Source organism: Ambystoma mexicanum, chromosome 9 (genome assembly GCF_040938575.1).
Source record: "Ambystoma mexicanum isolate Mex_15411 chromosome 9, UKY_AmexF1_1, whole genome shotgun sequence".
NCBI classification, from domain to species: domain Eukaryota; kingdom Metazoa; phylum Chordata; class Amphibia; order Caudata; family Ambystomatidae; genus Ambystoma; species Ambystoma mexicanum.
In genome coordinates this window covers 536,826,322-536,849,839 of record NC_090931.1, presented here as the reverse complement: position 1 = coordinate 536,849,839, position 23,518 = coordinate 536,826,322, and the positions used below count along the sequence as shown (strand labels likewise).

General features: G+C 45.1%; 1 protein-coding gene across 5 annotated transcripts in view; it reads left to right on the top strand.

Moving 5' to 3' along the window:
- The window catches only part of BRIP1 (BRCA1 interacting DNA helicase 1), a 2,318,009-nt gene that overhangs the window by 73,317 nt on the left and 2,221,174 nt on the right, over window positions 1–23,518 (top strand). For 4 of the 5 annotated variants that reach the window (XM_069615088.1, XM_069615086.1, XM_069615084.1 and 1 more), the window contains exon 2: window positions 8,211–8,337. In XM_069615088.1, coding sequence (XP_069471189.1) covers window positions 8,218–8,337 — 120 coding nt within the window. In that variant the 5' untranslated portion in view covers window positions 8,211–8,217. Of the gene's footprint in view, window positions 1–8,190; window positions 8,338–23,518 lie in introns of all 5 variants that reach the window. The other variant, XM_069615085.1, reaches the window with a different exon arrangement.

Here is a 23,518-nt window from a genome sequence, read left to right as displayed (position 1 = left end):
TTTTTTACTGACACATTCTGGTTGTGTGATCAGCGCTTTTTCCTCGGCACCAATCCTTCCCAGTAATGTTTGCATTCTTTCAAGAAATAGAGACATGGGCGGCAGAGAAGAAGAATCCCTTAGCATGTGGCCTAGATCTTCATATAGCGAATTACGTAGAGAATTTATTATTTTAGAATAGTTGAGTAAAGATCTCCATTGATGTTTAGAAGATTGTGCCCAGTACATACCTTAAAATTGGATTCAGTAGTGATTTAGCAAGCCCCAGAGTCTCCTTCCAAATACTTCCCTGTATTTGGTTGAAAAATTCGCTCATGTCTAACAGTGTCATGCATGCTGGACGTGGTCCTACCTCCTACGCTCGTAGAACAGCTAGACCGTTCTATTCCAAATGGCGGTTGTTCGATACGCTGCCGGGAAAACGACGTTTGCACTTTTCACTTCGCTAACTCCACGTGTACTCTGCTTCGTCACGTGAACTACGGCATTACGTATTTAAGCAGCGTGGAAACTGCACTCGCTGCTTCTGATCGAATCATTTGGCGTTGTGTAGCTGAACCTCCGGTCTGCATCCTTGCAGGTTACTATAGCTACTTATTGGGCCTTGTATAGCGTGTTTCCGTCACACGCTGATTCCTGGAGCTGTTTGGTCGCGTGTAAATCCACACGCGCACGCTATCTTCAAGCGCTACTGGACTGCGTGAATCCTGTTCGCGTGTAAATCCACACGCGCACGCTATCTTCGAGCGCTGCTGGTCTGGACTGCATGAATCCTGCTCGCGTGTAAATCCACACGCGCACGCTATCTTCAAGCGCTACTGGACTGGACTGCGTGAATCCTGTTCGCGTGTAAATCCACACGCGCACGCTATCTTCAAGCGCTGCTGGTCTGGACTGCATGAATCCTGCTCGCGTGTAAATCCACACGCGCACGCTATCTTCAAGCGCTACTGGACTGGACTGCGTGAATCCTGTTCGCGTGTAAATCCACACGCGCACGCTATCTTCGAGCGCTGCTGGTCTGGACTGCATGAATCCTGCTCGTGTGTAAATCCACACGCGCACGCTATCTTCAAGCGCTGCTGGTCTGGACTGCATGAATCCTGCTCGCGTGTAAATCCACACGCGCACGCTATCTTCAAGCGCTACTGGACTGCGTGAATCCTGTTCGCGTGTAAATCCACACGCGCACGCTATCTTCGAGCGCTGCTGGTCTGGACTGCGTGAATCCTGCTCGCGTGTAAAATCCACACGCATATATTGTCTTCGAGCGCTGCTGGCCTGGACTGCGTGAATCCTGCTTGCGTGTAAAATCCACACGCATATATTGTCTTCGAGCGCTGCTGGTCTGGACTGCGTGAATCCTGCTCGCGTGTAAAATCCACACGCGCACGCTATCTTCAAGCGCTGCTGGCCTGGACTGCGTGAATCCTAATCGCGTGTAAATCCACACGCACGCGCTCTTTTCTTCGCGGCTGTACATAACCGCGTGAACTTTGTTTATACCTTAAAAGGAACGCTATTTCCAACTCCTGCACCTGTGATATTAACAGGGGGAGTGATTCATTTCTATACTTTACTCTACGTGGGAAGGAAGCTTTTCAAATTGGAAGGTGACAGTGAACAGTACTTTGGACGCTATCCTGTGGTGCATCAACCCGGTATCTAGCGTGAGCCTCGTTCCGTTCGGGATAAGTCTCCCTTACTAATCTTCCCTTCCTTGTCGTTTGTTCTACCTTGGATTCCTCAAGAGACTCTGCTGGATTCGTTCTGCCCTAGACTCAAGGTCAGTGTGTGTATTCATGACATTTTCTATTCCATCATACCCAGGTTGGGGGCAGTTATTCATGATACTTTATTTTGTTCTAGGCTGACTTCCTATACCTTACCCACGCCCTTTCCAGTGATCCATCGCTCTGCCTGTTTTACCGGTCAGAGAGTTGTATCATTTGGAAGGTCTTAACTTGACTTCACAACTATCAAAACGCGTGAACAGGGATCCGGAAGACCCTACCACCTGTATCCTTTTGAGTACCGTATCCTTTTCAGTTAATACTTGGGTGCTTTCTGACAAACAGACACATGTCCAGTCTATGTAGTAGGATGGATTCAACTTTTAGAGTGTAGAATTCAATGACTGGAATGATAGAGAACTTACAATATTTTGTATACAGGACTTTCATTTGAGAAATAAGTGGCCTGAGTTCATACGTAAGTGAATTTCTCCACATGGTTGCAGAGGATATGTCACACAAGTTGTACCCAAGGTAACAAAGTTGAAATGCACGTTCAATTACACTACCTTCCATCTCCCACGTCATAGTTTTGATTTTCCTTTTCCTTCCCGCAAAAACTACAATTTTTGATTTCTCTGCATTGGGATGTAAATTGAATTTATGAGCATAAACCATGAAAAACAGAAGTTTACTTTGAATCACATACAGAGTTTTGTCGAAAAAGATTAAATTGTCGGCAAACGCCATCCAATTGATGCGTCGTTTGCCCAATCTAACTGGAAAAGTTCTGTGGTCTTGCCATATCTCAACAAGATCGCTTAAGTAAAGATTAAACAAAGTTGATGCTAGGTTACATCCTTGTTTGACTCCAATGAATGTTGAGATTGCATCAGTTAATGCACCTTCCTGGTTAATGCACACAAGATGGCTAATATTTTGATGTAGCATCGAAATTAGCAGAATTAAGGTGACAGAGATACAATACGTTGCAGTTTTTGCCATAGAGAGTTCAAATGACGCAATCAAATGTCAGTCATGTCGAGCAATGCCATATAAATAGTCCCACTTGCTGTTTTTTCGTTTTTTACTGTTTCGAGTTAATGAGACAAGATGGATGCATTTAATGCAGTGCCCATTCTCTTACGAAAGCCTATCTAATAGCGCAACAAAATAGCGTTATCATGAATTAACGTTTCAAGATCATTGAGAATTAGGATGGAAAAAACTTTAGACGAAGCACCCGTCAAGGCAATAGGCCTGTAATTCGCTGGATTTAGAGGGTCACCGTTTTTGTAGATTGGAATTATGAGTAATTGAAGCCATGATTCTGGGACCCATTTAGTTTTAAAAATTAGATCGTATTTCATTTTCCAAATTGATGCCCCTAACAAAGAATCTGATTTTCAAAACACGCGACGGAATACCGTCCGGACCAGCTCCTTTTAGAATAATTCAACCTTGAGATAGCCCACTGAACATCCTCGATGCTCCATAGGCAAAGTCCCAAAGTTGAATTATCGTAGTCCTGGCCAATTATATGAGCATGTGCATTAGGTGTTTGATAAGTTTGTGTATAATAACAAACCCACACCTCAGCAGGAATAGAGAAGTCCATGGACACAAACGGGCGGTTGGAGGCACCCCTCATGAGAGCCCAGTTAGATTTTCTATCCTGTTTAAAAAAAATTTAATCATATTATGATTGTCAGTGATATGCATTTGAATTTTTAATTAATTTATTCTATTCTTGTGGATCTGAATAATCTGGTTTTTAAGCCGATGATATTGTTTGGCTGGAGGTCTACATGCTGAAAGTTCCCTCCGTTTTTTTATTTTTCATTCGTTTGGAGTCTGCGACGTCTGAATTATATATGCGTTTTTTTACAGGTAGAATTAAACTGTGTATGTTTAGCAAGTTTATGAAGGATGCTTCTAACAATATCATTGATGCGATTCTCAACTTGCTGAACAGCTGTCTCGCAAATGTAAACTCCATCCATAATCAGCAGGTGGCACTTAAGTATATCAAGAAAATTATGACGTAATTTGTGGTTCTACCAAAGAGACTACTCAGACAGCTCAAATTCAACTAATGAGAGAACAAGCACTATTTCTTGTGTCAAAGATCTATAATTAACATTGAGTTTAATGATCATGTGATCACCTAGACACGGATTGAATGTCATCACCTTTTCACATCTATTGATTATGTGTGAGGAGACATCTGCAAATTATCCAGAAAGCTAGAAAGGATTCCATCAGGAGTCAATACAAGGGCAATTGGACAAGATTCTGTTTTTGGGCGAAGGATCAATACCATGGATCCTATCTCCTGCTCTTTATACCATGTGCTCTGTTCTCGGCTCATCTGGCAAAGTCAGGAGTGCAGGCAGAGACTTGTCGTACCCATCTAACATCCTTTTTGACGTCCAACCCGGTGTTGAAGAAACATTTCACATGCCTTACAAGAATGTCTGAGCCAATCAAGCACCCACACCAAATGTGGTGCTGACTGCGCTGGCGTCTAAGCAATTCGAACCTATGGCCACCACAGACATAAGTCGTGCATCAGCGCGCAGAGTAGTTGAGATTCAGGCTCTTGTGGCATCAGAACCATGCACTACCTTTCACAAGGATAAAGTCGTGCTGCGCACACATCCATGTTTGCTACTGAAGGTTGCCCCAGCATTCCACTTAAATAAAGAAATAGTGCTTCCAACTTTCTTTCCCAATTCACATTCGGAAGCCGAGAAAGTGTTCCACTCTTTCGATGTAAGAACAACGCTAAAGTTCTACATTAGCACGACCAAAGAAGTCCGCAAGTCGGATGCTTTGTTTGCTACATTTGGAGAATCAAACCCAGACTGCCAAGCCTCTAAGCCTTCTATAGCCAGATGGATGGTATCAGCAATTGCCGAAGCGTACAAGATACAGAACAAGGATTGTCCAGCCTACTTACATGCACATGCAGTCAGGGCAGAGGCTACCGCAGTAGCTTTTCAGAAGCATGTTCCATGGCGGGTCATTTGCAGAGTGGCTACATGGGCCTCTCCATCCGCCTTCTGTAAGCACTACTGTTTGGACAGCCGCGCCAGATCTGACACAGCTTTCGGTCAAGCAGTATTGAGGAATTTGTTTGCAGAGTAGTGTCATTCATCTCTCATCCCTAAGGGGCTAATATCAGTTGTAATCGCCCATGCAGTATGGAGGAAAGGGGGCGGCACGTAGGACTAATTATAAGTTACCCACCTTAGTGACTAAAGTACTTCTAGTCCATAGTCCCCTTTCCCCCATATAACTCTCCACACCCCCCAAAATGTAGTCAGAATTGATAAACTGGCCAACACGTAACAGGGGGACTGAGGTGAGGCACTGGAGAGCGGGGTCTGCAGAGCGCATGCCTTTCTAAATTTAAAGGGGAAATTCTTTTTTGTGACAAAGGTTCTGTTCCCGTCCCTAGCGAGGGATGCACCCAACCCCCACCCCCCCCATGCAGTATGGAGGAAAGGGGATTATGGACTAGGAGTACGTTCGTCACTACATTTTCTGCGCAAACAAGTCACCTAGCCAAGGTTATTCAGAAGTTGATTGCATGGTTCCATGTGTATTCATCCCCTTCTGGGCAACCAGAATAAACATCAGATGCCGTAATAATGCTTTAGATAGGGGAGGGATCGTAATGTGGCCCCTAGCCGTGTTGGCAATTGACTCCAAAAAGGCCTTTTACAATTTCTGTTGGTCATACCTCTGGGCAATCATGGGCAATATGGTATTCGGTAGGGCCTTCATGACATGGCTCAAGCGGCTCTATACCGAACCTATGGTGAGTGTGTGAGTTAACAGCATAGGTTTGCACCCGTCTGTTTTGTTGAAGGGCACCAGACAGCTGTGCCCCCTTTTCCCGCTACTGTTTATAGTAGTGGTGGAGACACTGGCGGAATGTCTAAGGCAGCACCATGCGTGGCAGGGTCTTCGATCAACACAAGGATTGTGGTGTGCTGTATGGAGATGATTTACTACTCTTTTTGAGATCCTTGAATTATCAGGAACTCGGGTCATTGATATCCTAGTGCCATTGGGTGGATATATTGACTTTAGGGGAAGAGGTATAAATTGATACTATTACCGGGGCTGGCGAGGGTGTGTGTGCCATTGTCTCGGGAGGATAGCTCAGCAGCAACGTGCTCGCCTTGGAAGCAAAACGACACTGAGCAGCAACACAGGTTTGATCCCCGGGTCCGCGCTTAGAAACCTCTGGGTATTAAGCATGTTATAAATGACCTATCGTATCATATAATATCATTGCAAAGGGTGTTGCTAGGTCTGGAAACGATCTGGGCGTACGCTAATGTTGGGATTTGCAGCTAGCTAGCCTTTTGGTTGTAGCCCCTGAGGTTCTATCCAGGGCTACAACCAAAAGACCCGGGGCTAAACCCCCCCCCCCCCCCCCCCCCCCCCCACCCGCTAGCATTGCTTCTGGCCATTCCTATTGCTTGTGAATTAGTGATGGCGAAAGACAACTTTTAAATAACCAGGGATACACATTGGCGCAGATAAACATACTTTTCTGCAAAAGAACCTAGAACAGATTACTTAACTATTTCTGGATGATGCTTGAATCTCAGCATCTTTGCCTCTTTCCTTGCTGTGGAGAGCAAGTCTGTTTAAAATGGTGATGCTCACTAAATGTGTATATGCTTCTGAAATCTCCAATTCATATCGCCAATTTCAAAGTTCGGTAAAATTGAGTGTGCATATAAAACTCTAGTAGCAGGACACACCGTCTCGTATAGCTCTGCAGAAGTTGTCGATGTGGGATGGAGGGATGGGTCTTCCTTATGTTAGAAAATATAACTTGGCTTCGGAGTTGATTGCTGCTAATAAATTGCCCCCATTTCGATCCATAGTTCTCACTTATTATTCTAGAGGCAAATTGCATGAGCAACAACACACCATTGCAGATATTGTATGAGAAAACACAGAGCGGCATTTATCCTTTGGCCACTTTCCAGATCATTAAAATCAGGAACCACTTTACTAGAGCAGTGGAATGGGCTGGTAAGGTGATCCTCAAAGCCCCAGTTTTGGGGTAATGTAGACATTTAAGAGCAACTGAATTTGGAAAAGATCATGTCATAGGAGAGGAATTAATGTTATGCTTGACTTGGTGTGTGGCAATGTCCCTTTTCCCTCTCAGGAGTTGGAAGGATATATTTGATTTGCTTAATACTGATTTCTAACAGTACTAGCGCATTCAACACGCTCTGACCCATCGATACCATAATGGAGTATATATACTTGCCAAATCTCTATTGGAGGGGGATCTAATGGGAGACCAGATATTGGAAGGGCCACTTCCTTTCTACAGTGCATTATATTGAGTCACACACTGGGCTCACCACTGGAAAACCGAAAACCTAGATGGGGAAAGCGACCTTTATGGAGGATGATTGGACAATAGCACTTGGGAGCCACTGGGAAATGGATGTGTCCAGTAAATCCAGACTTAAATAATTCAATCTCCTTCATAGGACCTCCCTATTCTAGGCGGTCTTTGCACATAATTTGATAGTACCAGAGTTGGCTCTTTTCTTCATGGTGGGATTGTCCCCGACTTCAGATTTGCTGGGAGGAAAAGTTATACAGGTAGTAGGGAGAATCGTAAATTGCCTTATTGGGAATTATTCAAAAAATTGCTTTGCTGTGCCAGTGAGAGGTATGAGAAATTGTCTGCTGCAATGGCTGTAGCCAAAATAGATATTACTGTAAAATGGGGTGTTCAAGATTTACCTAAACTATCTTATGGAAAGAAGGTCTTGCCAGATGCATGTATCCCGAAGAAAGAGTATGCACACAAAAAGTTCACAGGATTTGGTACAGATGGGAGACTGGCAGATAATTCAGGCCTACATAAATATAGCATGTAAGAGGAATGGAAGACATATTGTGTATGCTGTTCTCTTATTGATACACACTAAATACTGTAATGGTGAGTTTTGGTCCTGGTTTTTGTTGCAGTTACATGGATTGCTTTACAGGTGTCACCGACAGATCTTGCTGTAGACGAAAACTGTAGTTTTTCTTTGCATTATGTATTGTATTAAATTCAATAAAATATGTTCTAAAATAATTGTAAAAAAGAGAGTACCACACTGGGATTCTTTGGACCACCCATCATTTGCCCTTGTGGTATGTTATATGGCAGCGGAACCCTTTGATTGCACTAAAGGACTAAGTACACCTGTTTTGTATCCTTTTTGTATTATTTATAGTGTCATTTCCCATTGAAATCTGTAATTTTACATGTTCGCTTGTGAAGAAAATCTGTTAATAATTGATCAAGTTTTTGCAGATTATAATTCTTTTCAAAACAGTACACTGAAATGGAAGCTCAATCACTATCTGCTTTTGATGAAACCTTTCTGTTATCAAGCAATACTCACTTTTATTTTAGACCAGTCTCTTTCGTTTTAGTTTGCATATGTGGCAGTTGTCCAAAGAAGAAACAATGGCATCCACACTGTCTGAGTACACCATTGGTGGTGTGAAGATTGTCTTTCCTTGTAAGGCCTACCCCTCGCAGCTTGCCATGATGAATTCTGTAAGTACCCCTTATGACACATTTTAGTTGTTTACACAATAGTTAAATACTTGAATGATCCGTGGTTTAATTGTTAAATTGTCTGTTGTGGAGGCTGACAACTCATTCAGGATTTTGTGCTTGACCACATTTTGTGAGATTTTCACACTGAAGAAATCAGTCATAAGCCCCACACACATCTGCCCTAGTAAGAAGTTTTTTGGGGATAGCTCAGATTGAGTTCGCACGCGAGAGGAAAGATGCAGCGGAGTGCTGCTCATTGTGTGAAGTAAGTGTATGGTTTTGATGGCCTTGAACAAATGAACATAGGCCACTGTCCAATGATGGGATCCAAGACTTTTTTTTACTGAATGTACATTTTTGTGTTTCTTTTAGACCTATTCACAAATTTGTAGGCAAATGTGGTGGGAGCAATACATAGGAGTACCCCATCACAATTAATAACATGTTCATAAGATAAAAGCACCTTCTTGGTTGAGGAAAATGTGATATGCTGTTCAACTCTGCTTCCTTTCCATGGGTTCAGTCATAATGCTCAAAATAGCTACCCCATACTAAGACGACTAACCTATTTCTAATTTGAAGGTGGGAATGAATCCAAGGTAGCAAGTTCCTCAAACGATTCGCTCTCGTAGTTCCCTAGCAATCTTTCAGTTACGTAAAACATTCTGCTTTCCAACACCAGTAACTGTTCTAATCCATATTCTTCTGAATATATTTACCCCAGGTGGGAAAGAGTCATTCAAGAGAATAAGGCGAAAGTTGACTTGCAACTGTAAACCTCGCATTGCATTGATTTTATAAACCTATTTTCTACCTAACCCTTAAGTGCCAGGCTATTGTGCAAGTCTATGCAAAAAGAACAAGCATATTCATCCTTGTCACTTAAGGCGTTAAGCACTGTATTACATTCCACACTTGTTTAGATATGACGTGGACTTCTAAGCAATGCCAACATTTCTCTTCCCTCAAAGCCAATCTTTGCTGTGCACCAATATACTATGAATAAAATATTTGGGCGAATAGAGAGAACTTTCAGAGTGATATTAGGTGGCTGTGTTTTGTGTACTTTACCCTAATCTGTGCAATGTTTTTCAGAATGCTAATGCTTGAGGGATAAACGATGTGAAGCACCTGGAATTATTTATAAATCCTCTTTTCTGCAAGTTTTGTAGTGGATGTAAGCTGAGGAAACACCTAACAGCAACTCTGCACAGTTGGCAGTGGATTAGGAATACTAAAAGTATGCAGTATAGCCCATAAAGACAATCGATGTGGATTAGCCATTATGCTATCATGTAGAGTTAGCTATACTAATAAATCACAGAGAATCAATGTTCTGATGGCGTTTTGTTGGGCCACCAATAAATATGCTGAGATGGTACACCGCTTCAGCTATGAAGTACTAGTGAATGGCAAAAATGAGCGTTGTTACTTTAACTTTGTTTGGGTGAGGCAAGCGTATGCATGGAATTCAGACCTGGAACAGCCACATAATCTGGGGAGGCATGCAAGTGGCAACATGGAGTAGTGTGCATTGACACCTATTCACAGTTCTGGCAGTGCTGGAGGTCACACTTTAAGAGGGCACACATTATTAATAAAATGCTGTTGACATAATGTATTAACAGAATTCAATGCAAGCAACCTCCAAGTGGGACTCAGTACATTGAAGAATGATCCATTTTACCCTAGAGAAATGTTGAAATGAAGGATTCAAAACACATGATTTGAATGTTGTGTGTGCTTCTTCATAATCTACCTCACACAGAGTCCAAAGTTGTTTAAAGGTGTGCTTAAAAAAAGCATCTCTAGTGGGACAATTCACTGGATCTCGTCACTTCTCCCTAGAGGGGAGCCCTTCACTGTAAGGCTAGGGAGGTGAGCCTGCTATGCAACAATCCCCTTAGGGGTGGTGGAATACGGGACCTCACAGGGAGAATCTCCATTCATGGGGACAAGGACTTGCATTCCGTGATGGAATTCCCTAACCCACTTACCTTTGAGACATTGCAATCCTCAAGGTCTTCCAAGAACCAACCCGAGAATACTACGGTCTGTTAAGGTAATACTCCCTACTTTCCTTACACAAGACATGACAATACCAACACGAGGAGGAACACAGAGGAATCATAAGTCACCTACCAAAAGTACAGAGAAGAGGAAGATTGAAGTGAGTGATGCAAACTACTCCTTTTCCAAGGCTAGACAGTACTAAGGAGAGGTGGCCCCAATGAAGCACGAATAATACCTCATCGATATAGAAGGAGGACACAGGCACTCTGCTGGGGAGGACCCAGCTGCAGGACATAAAAAGCAATAATGTACTTAATGAGAAGAGAACCTGGTGTGAAGCCTGTCAACCCCGGTAGATTCAACCTGGGAAGAACGAGGAAGTGAGCTGGAGAAGCTAGTCCTCAGTCATGAGGATGTTGTGGAAGGTTTGGAAGAACTCTGTGGTGGATCGGAGACCCGCCCTATGCAGAAGCCGGAGAAAGGCCATGTTGGTGTGACTTTGGGGAAGTGGGCCTTTAGCTACATGACAAGCACAGTAAGCTGTGGAACCAACGCGATGCAGCAGGGAGCGGAGGGAGAAAGAGATGCCGAGAGTGTTCAGCGAGATAAAGCAAGACCAACCACCCGAGCAAGGGCGCCAGTGACATGCCCCCATGAGAAAGAAGGTAACAGAACTCACAGGAGACTCGGTAGGGGTTTGGGCAATACTGAAGTGCTTCTGGAGTAATCTCCCTCGTCACAGTAATTTCCTAAAATGTATTCAAGAGTGAACAACTCCTTGGGAGTACTCCCTCGTCACAGTAACTACACAGAGAGTACCAAGAGTGAACTGTATATCAGGAGTCATGTCCCTCATCAGTCACTATAGAAAAGATATCAAGGCTGAAGAGTGCCTCAGAGTAATCTCCCTGGTTACAGTAATTGCCCAAGGGATCTCAAGAAAAAATGTCACCACAGCAGTAGTCCCCGGCCTCAGAGAAGTGGTGGATCCACAGCTGAAGCCAGAAACATTGGAGGAGTGATCTTTGTTACAGTAGACCAGAAGAAAAAAATCCAGGAATATCTATCTATCCTATCTATCTATCTATCTATCTATCTATCTATCTATCTATCTATCTATCTATCTATCTATCTATCTATCTATCTATCTATCTATCTATCTATCTATCTATCTATCTATCTATCTATCTATCTATCTATCACTCTATCACTAAAAGAATTGTTGGTCATTTAACCAAACCCAGAGAAGTCCCTCAGAGCGGACTTATCAAAGTTATTGCCAGAGATTACTAGAAGTCAGCCCTTAAGGCTGAACCAGGAGAAGGGAGCCATTCTCCTGGTGGTCTTTTTTGTTTGTTTTCTGAATATTTGGTTAGTGGTAGGGTCAGAGTAGGATCGTTTTTGGACAGAGGATGGATTCTTTTGTTTGACAACCACCGTGACGACGAGCACCCATGTTAGCATCCCTCTAGTTATAGGGAAAGAAAGGTCCTTTTCCTTTATGTTGAATAAAAACCTTGAGTTGAAATGCCACCCCTTTGTCCGACTCCTTCTTCTGACTTACCACAGTAGCCAACCTTCAGTTTTTCCAATAAAAATGTCTATTTCCCTGGCAGCCCTACCCACCTGTACTTTACACCTCTGTCTCCCAAATGCCTCTAAGGGTAATGAAAACCTCTGCCACTGCTCTCCTCCTTCCCACAACCACCCCCTGCACTGAATAGAGGCACCTTAAATAGTTGTGCAGACATATGTGTGTGATTGGCTTTCCCAATTAGAAATGTCCTTAACAGCTGTTTCTGGTTGGTCCCCCGCCAAGACAAGACTGCCACCTTGGATCTTGCACTGCTTCTATATTGGTTGCCATTCAGATTCCCCTTCTGTCCATGAGTGGTTTTCCTGCAAACTATGTGGTTCGATTTGGGAGATAAATGGTCCTCCATACACTGAACCATTACTGAATATTTGTTGATTGAGGCAGTGGAGCCCTGCGTTTGTGAATGCCCTCACAGCACCCTCTGTCTGTGCCTGCCTATCTTGAGTATGATGCACATGACAAATGAATCCCGATAATGAGTCTTGTGATGAATGCAATGGAATCATCACAGATTCCCCGAATGTGACCTCCTTCCCTGTGGCCAGGGGACAGCAGCTGTTACCTGATCCTGACCCTGGGGGTGGCTTTATGAGGGGCAGGGGATCACATGGGAGGAGACAACTACTGGGGAGATTTCATGACTTCATTGGCCGAGACGCGGTATCTCCCCCTTTTCCATGAGGAAGACACTTTAATACCCAAGACCTTAGTAGCCTCTTGTCAGCTGCTTGTTCCCCCTTGTAGAGGAAGTAAAGAAACCTCTTCATATTTTTCTGGCCAAACCCCCACCTATGACCTAAACACACAAAGCTCCAACACAGTACCTTTTGCTTCTGAGGTACCTTTATGTAAAATCACTGAGAAGACATTTGAATACCAAGTGTCTAGTGACACCTATGGACGTCAACTCCCAGAATCACCTAAGTACTGAGATGAGGAGGATGAAGGAGTTTGAACAAGGTAACAAGAGCTCGAAGCACAACATGCACTATAGTTGTTTTTCCGAATCACTTGTGCGTGGGACATTTAAAAATGGCTCCCGCATTACTGAGCGTGGCCGTGCAGGAGAAGGCGTTGGCTGCTCCATTGCAGAGGGTCACGAATGCAGAAATCGCGTACCGGTGTGACGGAGCAGACAAGACTGGCAAGACAGAAGGAAGTGCAGTGGAGACCCTGGGAGCCGCGAGAGAAGTCCTGGGCACTCGGCAGCTCGGAGAGGAAGCGTTCTCCATTCCAGAACCTGAAGGGAAGCAGGCATGTGACCGCAGAGCCCCGAAAGAAGCCGGAAGGACGTCTGCACAATCCAGTGTGGAAAGCAGGAAACAGCATCACGCTGCAGCAGTGCAAACTGGACTGGAGATGCCGAGAAAACTAGTGAGTCTATGCGAGTCCAGCGACCAAACCAACAACAATTTGAATGTGATGCCCTTGTTGAAACTACAAGGGCACATGGCTGTTTGTAAAAGTCTATGGCCAACCCTTGCTGTGCGTTGTTGGCTCGGCTGGGAGACAGTGTTGACAAAGTGGTCTATAGGGCAGCAATTTCACAAATCTAAACCTTGACATATTTGAAAAGATCATTTCGGCGCCTAACCATGACCTGGGAACATCGTTTGAATCACTGAAGGAGGTCTTTGTGGGACGTCTCAATAGATGGAATTGGTGGAGCAATTATATACACCTGTCAAAATTAAAGGGATACAAGGCAGTTGTAAACGTGGTGTATAGGAAAACCCAGCCCTATTTACAATTATGCCCAGATAGAGAAGTTAGGCGGTTCATCTTACAGCTTAGAATGAACCAACTTCCTGTCCTGGATGTACTTTTCCCACGTAAACCACTTCCCCTAGAAGCACGCTATTGTTGTATCTGTAAAAACCCAGGAAAAAGAGAGACTGCCAGACCTGTTTTGACGCAGTGCGCAGATGTGGGCCCCACGTATATGTGTGCTTTGGGGAGTCGGGTCCATAGATACGAGGCTATTATTACAGAAACCTTTTGGAATTATTGTTTAAATACTGACTCCATTTCCTCACAGATTGCCTTACATCGGGTGTGGCTTCGGGTGATGCGGAGTTGGCCCCCCAATGAATAGTAAGGCTGATGGTAAGCCAGAAACATATGACTTACGGTGCAAAGGCTAAAACGTTGTAATGATTTTGTATGAATTTTCCATGGAAGCAAGTTTTAAAGATTTTAGTATTTTTGTACATTTTACTCTATTTTTGGGTATGTTTGTGTATTTCCAAGAAGAAATTGGTGAAATTTGGATGAAATTGGTTTATTATCTATGTATTTAATGTTGTAAGTTTTGATTTTTGTTTCATGTTCTATATGTTTTATGAGTTAGCTATATGTATGTAAGTAATATTGATGATCGAGTAATTGTAGATGATATATCCATTAGTACCAGTATGAATTTGTTGTATTGTGTTAAGCTAAATCTTGTGTAAAGTTCAATTTGAACTAAGCCACAATAACAATATTATTAAAACTACAAGAAGATTGATTGAATGCAGAAAAGGTAAAGTAGAATCCCCAATGAGCTATGGATGCATGAAATGGAAGTGTGGGGCAAAACTTGAACAAACCTTACCGCAAACATATATACCAAGCCAAGAGCAATACATATAGAATTGCTGATACAGAGAAACTGTGAAATCCATAAAAGTCCTGGCAAGTAAAGACACCATGCAATTGAAATGTATGAGTAGTGCTGCCAAAGGAAAGAACCAGGCAATTGAATCACACAAGAAGTCCTAGCAGGGGAGTATACCACACAAGTGAAAATCACAAGTGAAGTCCTGACGAGAGAGTACAGCAGGCATTTGGAATTGCACAGAATTTGCAAAGCTTCCAGAAATTCTAAAGAAACAGTGTTTCTAAACCAAGGAGAAATTGGTGTTAAAGAAAGACAGTGTTTTCTAAACAAATGAGATATTTGTGTTAAAGGGACTGTTATAGAACTTGTTGCTAAACAGGAACCTTGTGAATCGTGGTGTGATGCTGGAATTGCATTGGAGGGACAGGGCCTCCCTTTCCTTGTCCTGTAGTCCTTTTTCATGTGTGTTCTGTGTTTTCTGCACAGGTGTCCATGCGGGACTCCTGGCAGTGCAACTCATCCTCTTTTTGATGAACAGACCCTTGGGATACCCTTATGGCATCCATGGGTGGGGGTACAACCCTGTAACCCTAGTGTATGTTTTTGGGCACCTGTGTGTGGCCCACAGAGCAGGGTATGGGCTGGGGGCAGCTCCATGCTGAATTTGACAGGTGCTCTGAGTATCCTCCTTTTTGGGATACCCAGGCCCTGCCATAGGAATCAGTGGATACCTGATGGGGAGACAAGATGGCCCCTGTGGCCTCTTGCTGTCTATAACCTGTTACCTTGTTTTCCCAAAGTCCTGGGAAGCCCTGACTCTGTCCCTTCCTCTGGCTGGCTGTTGGGGGCGGGGGGGAAGTTTCATATATGGTATTGTGGGGGAAGTCCCAGCCAGACTGGCTAGAGCCTTCCCAGTGACCGTATGTTGTGGGTACACCCTTGGGGTGGGACCTGGGTGAATGGAGTGCGTGACCAATATATATTTCATGTTATGGGTGTCTGGTTTCTGGTGTGTGACACAATGAATGCGACAGCCCTGCCCGAAACTGGTATGAATGCAGCGTGGTGTGCTGAAAGGCTTGATGCTTGCCCCAATCCACATTCCTTATTGTGAGGGTCTGGATGGAAGAGAATGGCCTGAATGCACTGTGAGCCTGATTGGCTGCCTGCCTGAATGCCTTTCTGAATTATTGGCTGCCTGAGCCTGGATCAACAGTGTGAATGAGATACCGAACAGTATATCTGGGGACCTCTCACTTACCAGAATTGTTCAGAAGCTGAAGTCGAAACTTGATGCTTAACCTTTAAGCCCAGCTGGAAGAACGTTTTGCTGCTGCTTGCCATCAACGCAATCCGAAAGCTGTCGTGTCTCCAAGAACTGATCCAAGAGAGGACCTGGCTAGGAGACCTCTTCCCGAGCTACGAGAGAACATTGTGCACCAGCTTATCTTCATCAAGGCACCCTGGAAGCCAGTCCCAAACAGCTGTCGACCGGAGACTGGGTCCGCCGAGAAACAAGGAAGTGAGCACCAGGACGTTGAGGCCGCCGTCGACCATCACCATCGATCGAGCGAGGTTCGGCGGTCCGATGTAACCTCGTCGACCGGAGCCGCAACACTCCATTGCCTAAGACACTTTGAAGCAAAGGACTCCCTTGCTATCACCGTCGACTGCTTTGTCCTGCCGGGGAAAGTCGAGGTCGCCGACAAACCGAGGAGAATCCGCTGGTGAGTTTCCCACCAGCCGAAGTCCACAAAGACGAAGTCCCGAAAGCCAGCTGTGGTCGAGTCTCCCGATCGTCGTCGCCAAATCCGACACACGACGCCCGGGCCTATGTTCATCAAGTACTCTTTGCGGCAACAAACTCATCATCGAGGTGCACTGCATGCCTCGTCTTCACAGGACATCCACGATCGATCGTTTTAGAGCACCGCCAAGGCTGAAGCTGCTGTCTGGACAACATTGTTCACCTTTTCTTCAAGGAATCTCAACGACCCGTAGCTCCTGCCTTTAAAGGGAATCCACTCAAGAGGGACCCGTCGATGTACCGCCGAAGAACATTTTATCAGCATACAAGACTATTTTAAACATTAATGGACTGGGCTTGTTGATGCACTTTATTTACAGGTTGCCCAGGTTGGGGGGGGGATCCTCTCACAGAACTGTGTCTTGGGTAGGGACACAGTATTCTGTCATTTGTTTAACCCAACTTGTCTTCCTTCCCATGTCTATTGTTGATTCACTTTACTATTTGATTTTTATGCCATTGAGACTGTCAGCTGTTGGTGCGTTTTAAAGGAGTCAAGAGTTAACTGTGGTACCACATAGACATTGTACATATTTATCATATTAATATTTCCAAAGCACAAAGTGTGTTATTGATTGTGTATATATTCAGAACCGTATCTATATAAAGAACTGTGTTATCACATTACATAGTGTGTGGACATTCCTTTTTAGGGGTTTGGGGACTACACTGTACTTAAGAACCAGCCTGAATCACCTCATGTGAGCTTAAGCCTTGATTGCTCGTCCACTGCTACCGCATAGAGAATCTTGGCTGGGGTGCTCTGTGCTTCTACTCTGCCATATAGAGGGCAGGAGTACAGAAACCCCCTCCAGTCTTTACACAAGGAGACACACAAAGGAACTGTTAGTAAAAAAGACAAATGCCATCCTACTTAGGAATCCAGGAGAAGGGGTCCACCCTATGGATCCAAGGGGTTCCACCTTGGGGAACGCTCCTGTTGGAGCTATTCTTATTTTCAGTTGTGAACACCTTTTTGCCAATATCCAGTTGCAGACATTTCCTTGCACAATGTATTGTTTTGTTAGGTGTTGTCAGGTCCGGATAGGACGTTTTGGATACATTGACAGCTTTTCAGTTATTGACATATTGACATAGACAGTAGGGAAGTTCCCCTTTAGAATAGGGTCAGTGAGGCATATTCCCAAACATTTATTATTGAATAAATGTCTTTGACCAAAAACATTGGCCCCTCAGTCTCAAACGTAGCATTATTTCATTCCAGGTACTCCTGGTGTTAGGGGCCATTGCAAAAACTTCGGCGAGGCATAGATGTTTAAGAAACTCTGGGCTTACCATATTGCTTTGCATGTAAAGATAATGTGATAGAAATGCGTGAGGGGAAGGGTCACATTCTTTTTATGCTCAGGACCATGGGTTTTAAGGGACTTCCCCATGGGAAAATGGTTACTAGATGGATACCCTAGCTCCTTCAACAGATGGCTTTCCCCTTCCACCTTAGCCAACAGATGGCTTCCCCCAACTATGGTCTGAGATCCCGGTTCCTCTTCGTGGTATTTTTCCCTCCCAAGTTCCTCTTATCTGCCATGGTACCAATTTCCTCAGTACTGGAGTTGGGACCATAGGGTGGTGGGGTGTGGAAGACTAAAGTCCAGAAAACAGTGTTGATGCTTCCACTATTTGAGGGCTAATAAGCACTGGAAATGTGTTGCATTGAGTCCTATAACTTAATTATCCAGAATCCGCAGAGGGATATCTGTGTATCTCAGATTCTATTTAACCAACGCTCCGGCCGTACGTATTGCTGGTAATTGAGAATTGTTTTGTGGCACGGCACAGACGATGCACAGCAGCTTCCCTCTTTATTTTCTGCATTGTTTTATGTGCAGACATTTAATGCTGCTGCTCTGCGCTGCAGCCTCACAATCCTTGTTAGAAGCTTTGGCGTCCAGCTGCACTGTTCAATGCTCCCGCTTCTCCGTCGTAATTTGTTTTCATGTCCATTCGCTAGAGCTTCTGAATCTGGGTCCAGGTAGACGCTGCTGTATCGCACTCCTTGTTAGACGCTATGGTGTCACATTTCGGAAATGCTTTGGTGTCCAGTTGTTCCTCTCATTGGCAGCACCTGCCGCAGCGTTTGTTGTGCGTCCTCTAACAGCAGCATTCTAACACTGCATTCTAGCACACCCACACATAGATGGAACAAGTAGAATCCTGTACTGTGGAAGGATGAATGACTTTATATTGAGAAAGTGTTGATAATGTTCAAACCAGTCTGTGTGTTCTGTTGTAGTTAGGATAACTGTTATGCACCCTGAAGCCAAGGACTGGTTTTCTTCTGTGTTGTCGGTCTTGTCTAACCACAGAATCAATATGAGAATCTGCCACCACTAAAAGACTGGATATGTCCAAAACTCTGCATATTGTGAATAGCCAGAGGGTGTTTCACACCCTAGTCCCAGGGGAATCCCGTACTCAGGTGGGTAGGGAAAGGCCATCACTTTTGGATCCTGACCCTGGGGGTGGACAAGCGAGGGAGGATCACCTGGGTAGGGAGCCCTCGGGGAGTGGAGAAGAAGCATACTATGGTGAAACATGGTATCCTCCTTTTTCCACAACCCATTGAACCTCTATACCCGCTTATTGAATGGGAAACTACAGCTCCCATAATTCCTCCCTACTTTACAATGACAACACTACTGAGCCGAGGAAGATGAGGAATGAGGCTACAAAGATTACCTCTACTGACTTGCAATGGATCTCTCCCTGTAATGAGGCCAAGCAGAGTTAGGCACGTAATCCTAACTATACACACCTGCCACTTGTCAACACTCCCTGTCAGGATAAAAGGTGACATGCACAGGCACACTCTGAGCGAGGCTGGGTACGATAAGGAACAGCTCTTTTGGGGCTGATGCGAACCAGGCTATGAAAGTTCGAAGGCCAAGGGGCTGATCAGTCGCAAAGAACGAGCGGGAGCCAGGCGAGAATTCCACACTTTGGAAAGCCGTAAGCGTTCCAAGACTGAAACTGAGTGAGCGGAAGACCGAAACCTTCAAGGTGCTAAAAAGCAGCCTGTGACCCTCCTGGATGAACAGCGGAGATGAGGAGGAGAAGATGAGGCGTTGGTAACGGCCTTGACTGCTGCATGAAGGTCGTTGATGAAAGAAGGCCAATTAACATATACGAGTGAGTTATTGAAGGCAACAAAAGCCTGGTTTGTGTTAAAAGCAAAAGTAACTGTAACCCAAAAGTTGAAGGCTGCGCGTGTGCTGGTAAAACTTGTAATGGAAAGGAACATTTCTTAATGGTAAAAGGAAAAGATACAAAGAAAGAGTGTGGTCCTGCGAGAGGAAATCGCACATTCGAAATTGTCTGTGAAATGTTCTGAGTTGAAGTGTATTACAACGGGAACCAAAGGCAAGAAAATAACTGCGATTCCGAAAGAAAGTTGAATAAGTGAAAAGCAAATATGTGAACTCTGAATATGCTAAGAGGGCAAAGTATATGAACTTTGAAAGAGGCCAAGAGGGCAAACTAAAGAGAATAAGAAACTACAAATACCAAGAGGCATTGGTGTTGCAAGGTGAGTAAGATTGTGGATTGTAGCATTTTTTAAAGAGAGGTCGAAGTGGTCATGCAGAGGTCTATGTAAAAGCCTTGCAGTTTCGTAAGTCTTCGATAGTGAAAAGACACCGAAGACAAAACGTGGGGAAGTCAACCCCCACAAAGAAAAAGACAGGCTCGAGCCTGGCGGAGGGAAGCCTATGTTGAATTGTGGGAAAGTAAAGGTCAAAAGCAGAACTGTGTATTTATGACAAGGCGGACAAAGCCTAAGGAAGTGATTGAACTGCCAGAAGCCAAGCCCAAGCCTGAACTGTTGAATTGTACCAGTAAGCCAAGGTGTGCAAGACTGATAGGATTGTGCTATCCACCTATACTTTTTAAGACTCTCTCTAGACCCCCTGGTGCTGAATGTGGGGAAGGGAGTTGTTACCTAAGGCATTCTGACATTTCTCTTGAGACACTATTTTCCCTTTGTATTCACTCAACACATTTGTCATTTTGAGAAGGGTGGCAAGGTTCGTTTTTTTTAGTAAAGGCCTTTTTTATTTTGACTAGACTGACTTGGACCTGTTATTTTTTTAATGGGCGAGACTACTCTCATTTTAGAGTTGGGGCCAGTTAGGAATTCTACCAACCCAACCAAAATACCAAATAAAGGTTTTCGAAACTTGTCTCTCTTATGTCTGTGTCTACTACTTGATACTATGCCTTCCTTACGATATCATGCTTTGCTTTCATGTCCAGCTCTTCTTATTTGTTGGTTGTACTAATTAAGTGTTGTGCTTGTTATTCCTGAGGCCCATCGTTGTTCAGTCTGAAGCAGGCCTAAGAGTTCTGTGCATTAAGAGTATAGATTCTGGAATAGAATATATAGTAGGAATGATACAGCAAAGTATGCTACCCTAGAAAACCCCTTTCATATCCATTATATCTTCCTGATTGTCTTTTCAGTTTCCCTATTCCCCCATACACAACCTCTCCCTAACATTCTTACCACCCCCATTAGCTGACGTGTGGTGACATTTTAGTCACATTTAGGCACCCCTGCCAACCCAGGTAGGAGTGTTGCCATTTGGCTGTTGTGGTTACGTGGAGGGGTGTGGATATCACACTTTCTTTCCTGAGCTTCCTGGCACCAGTGGTCCTCCACATTCCCATAAGGGGTATTTCATCTAAGGCTTCAGCTATGCACCCCCTTCGCAGTACAGAAGCGGCTGCTGCAAGTAACAATGTTTCTGGGCTATGAGATGAGGATCTGTTTCAAGGCGCGACGCGGCAAGGGAGGGGGAACAGAGGGAAGACGGACATCGATCCTACTAGGCCAGGTGTCATTCAGATCGCGCGTGCATGGGAAGGGGGAGGGGGAAAGAGCAGTACATGGGTTAAAGAATAATAAACAATAAGTAATGTACGGCCAGCTGGTGGCAAGTGCAAGGCTAAGTGCAGACATCAGGTGTCAAGTGCTGGTAGTGGAACTGTAGGGATACAGAAACAGTCCCTAAGTGCGGGGGTTGTCAGGAAGGCAGTACAGGTGTGCAACTGGCAGTGGGTGGGGGTGTACTGGGCCCGAGATTAGGGGGTGGCCAGGTAACCAGTGCAGTTTCAGTTTCAGCCAGGAAGTCAGCAGGGGAGAGAAAGCAGAAGCAAAGAGAAAGGTTGTTGAGGTGCTACCAGAACCAGAGATGATTTTCCTCAAGTTTCTGGGAATCAGGGAGGCTATTCCAGAGGGAGGCCCCAGCCGAGGAAAGGGGTCTACCACCAATTTGTTCCTGGGAGAAGCGACTGACCCTAAGGGAGTTGGAGGCGGATGAGCAAAGCCCTCAAGAAGGAAGATATTTAGGAAGAGAGAGCTGAAGGTATTGAGGCCCCAGGCCCCAGAAGGCCTTGCAGACAATGCAGAGGGTTTTGAACTTAATCCTCGCAGCCACTGGGAGCCAGTGCAGAGATTTCAGTCCTGGAGAGATACGATCCCTGGGCTTGAGGCCAAGGACAAGTCTCGCAGTCCTGTTCTGGTCGAGTTGCATGGGCGGAGAGTAGAAGCAGGCAGATTTAGAAAAGACTGTTGCAATAGTCCAGCCTAGAGAGAACCAGAGCTCTGGAGACAGTGAGCTTCTGAGGGAAGGAGAGGAAAAGAATACCTCTGAGGAGGTGCAGCTGGTAGTGTGACTTTTTAGAGATGTCAGAGATGTGAGGAGAGTGTGGAGTCGAAGATGACCCTGAGGTTTTTAGCCTCACAAGTGGGAGCAGGAGGAGGGCCAAGAGAGGCCGGCCACAGAGTAACAGGAAAGGAGGGAGCAGGTGTGCCAATGAGGAAAATCTCAGTTTTACTGGCATTAAGGCAGAGATCATTGGCTGCACACCACTCCTGGATGGCGGACAGGCAGTCAGAGATGAGAGAGGGAGAAGAGGTGGCTGAAGGTAGCCTGAAAATGAACTGAGTGTCGTCCGCATAGCACTGGTATTTGGTGCAGAGCGCAGCAATTCGGTGGGCAAAAAGTGCCAGGTATAGGTTGAACAGCCAGGGAGAGAGGTTAGACCCCTTGGGGACACCAGAGATAGAGATGGAGGAGAGGAAAGACCCGAGTTGAACCTGGGAGGGTCGATCGGAGAGGAAAGAGGTCAGCCATGCCAGGGCCTGACCGGTGATACCCAGGTTATCACTGAGACGGTTGAGCAGGATGGCATGGTTGACCGTGTCAAAGGCAGAAGAGAGAGATCAAGTAGGATGAGGACACAAGGGGTGTTGGAATCAAGGTTGGAGAGCAGGTCTTCACAGATGTTCAGGAGAGCAGTTTTCGTGCTTCTGGCAGCTCTGAAGCCAGACTGATGATCATGGAGACAACCAACAGATTCAGTGTGAAGATGGAGCTGGGAGATGGCAAGCTTTTCCAAGAGTTTGCCCAGGAAGGGAGTGATGGAGATTGGGCGATAGTTAGCCGGGCAGATGGGTCGGCAGAGGGTTTCTTGAGAAAAGGGTGCACAAGGGAGTGCTTCAGGGGAGAAGGGACGATGCCATTGGCGAAGGAGTGGTTGCAGAAGTCGGCCGGGCCAGGAGCCAATGTGGTCCTTGATGGTTTTGGAGGAACGGGGATGAACCTGTTTTGCCAAGACTTTCATAGATCACACTTGTCTAGAAACATTGTCTGGGGAAAACAGGGGAAAGGCAGAGAAGGAGGCAGGAGAGGTGACCGAAGAAGGGCCAAAGGAAGAGCAGGGAGTAGAGGGAGGAAGGGGAGAGGAGGAAAGAGAGGACAGGATGTCCTGAGTTTTAGAGATGAAGTGAGAAGCCAGTGCCGTGCAGAGTGCCTGGGAAGAGACAGTAGAGGTAGAGACTGCGGCAGGATTGGCCAGGTCCTACAGATTTTAAAGAGTTTAGCCGAGATGTTAGATGCTGCAGAGATGCAGGCTTGGATATGAGCTCTCTTCTTTGGAGCAGGCGGCAGGCCAGGTTGTCAGAGGATGTACATGAAGCACGCCATTTCCTTTCAGCCACCCTGCACTTGCGTTTGAGGGTGACGAGGTCTGAGTTGTATCAGGAGTTACATTTGGCTTTGGGCTTCAGGTGGATCCTCATGACGGGGCAAGAAAATCGAGAGTATCAGATATAGCAGAGTGGAGCATGGAAAGGGCT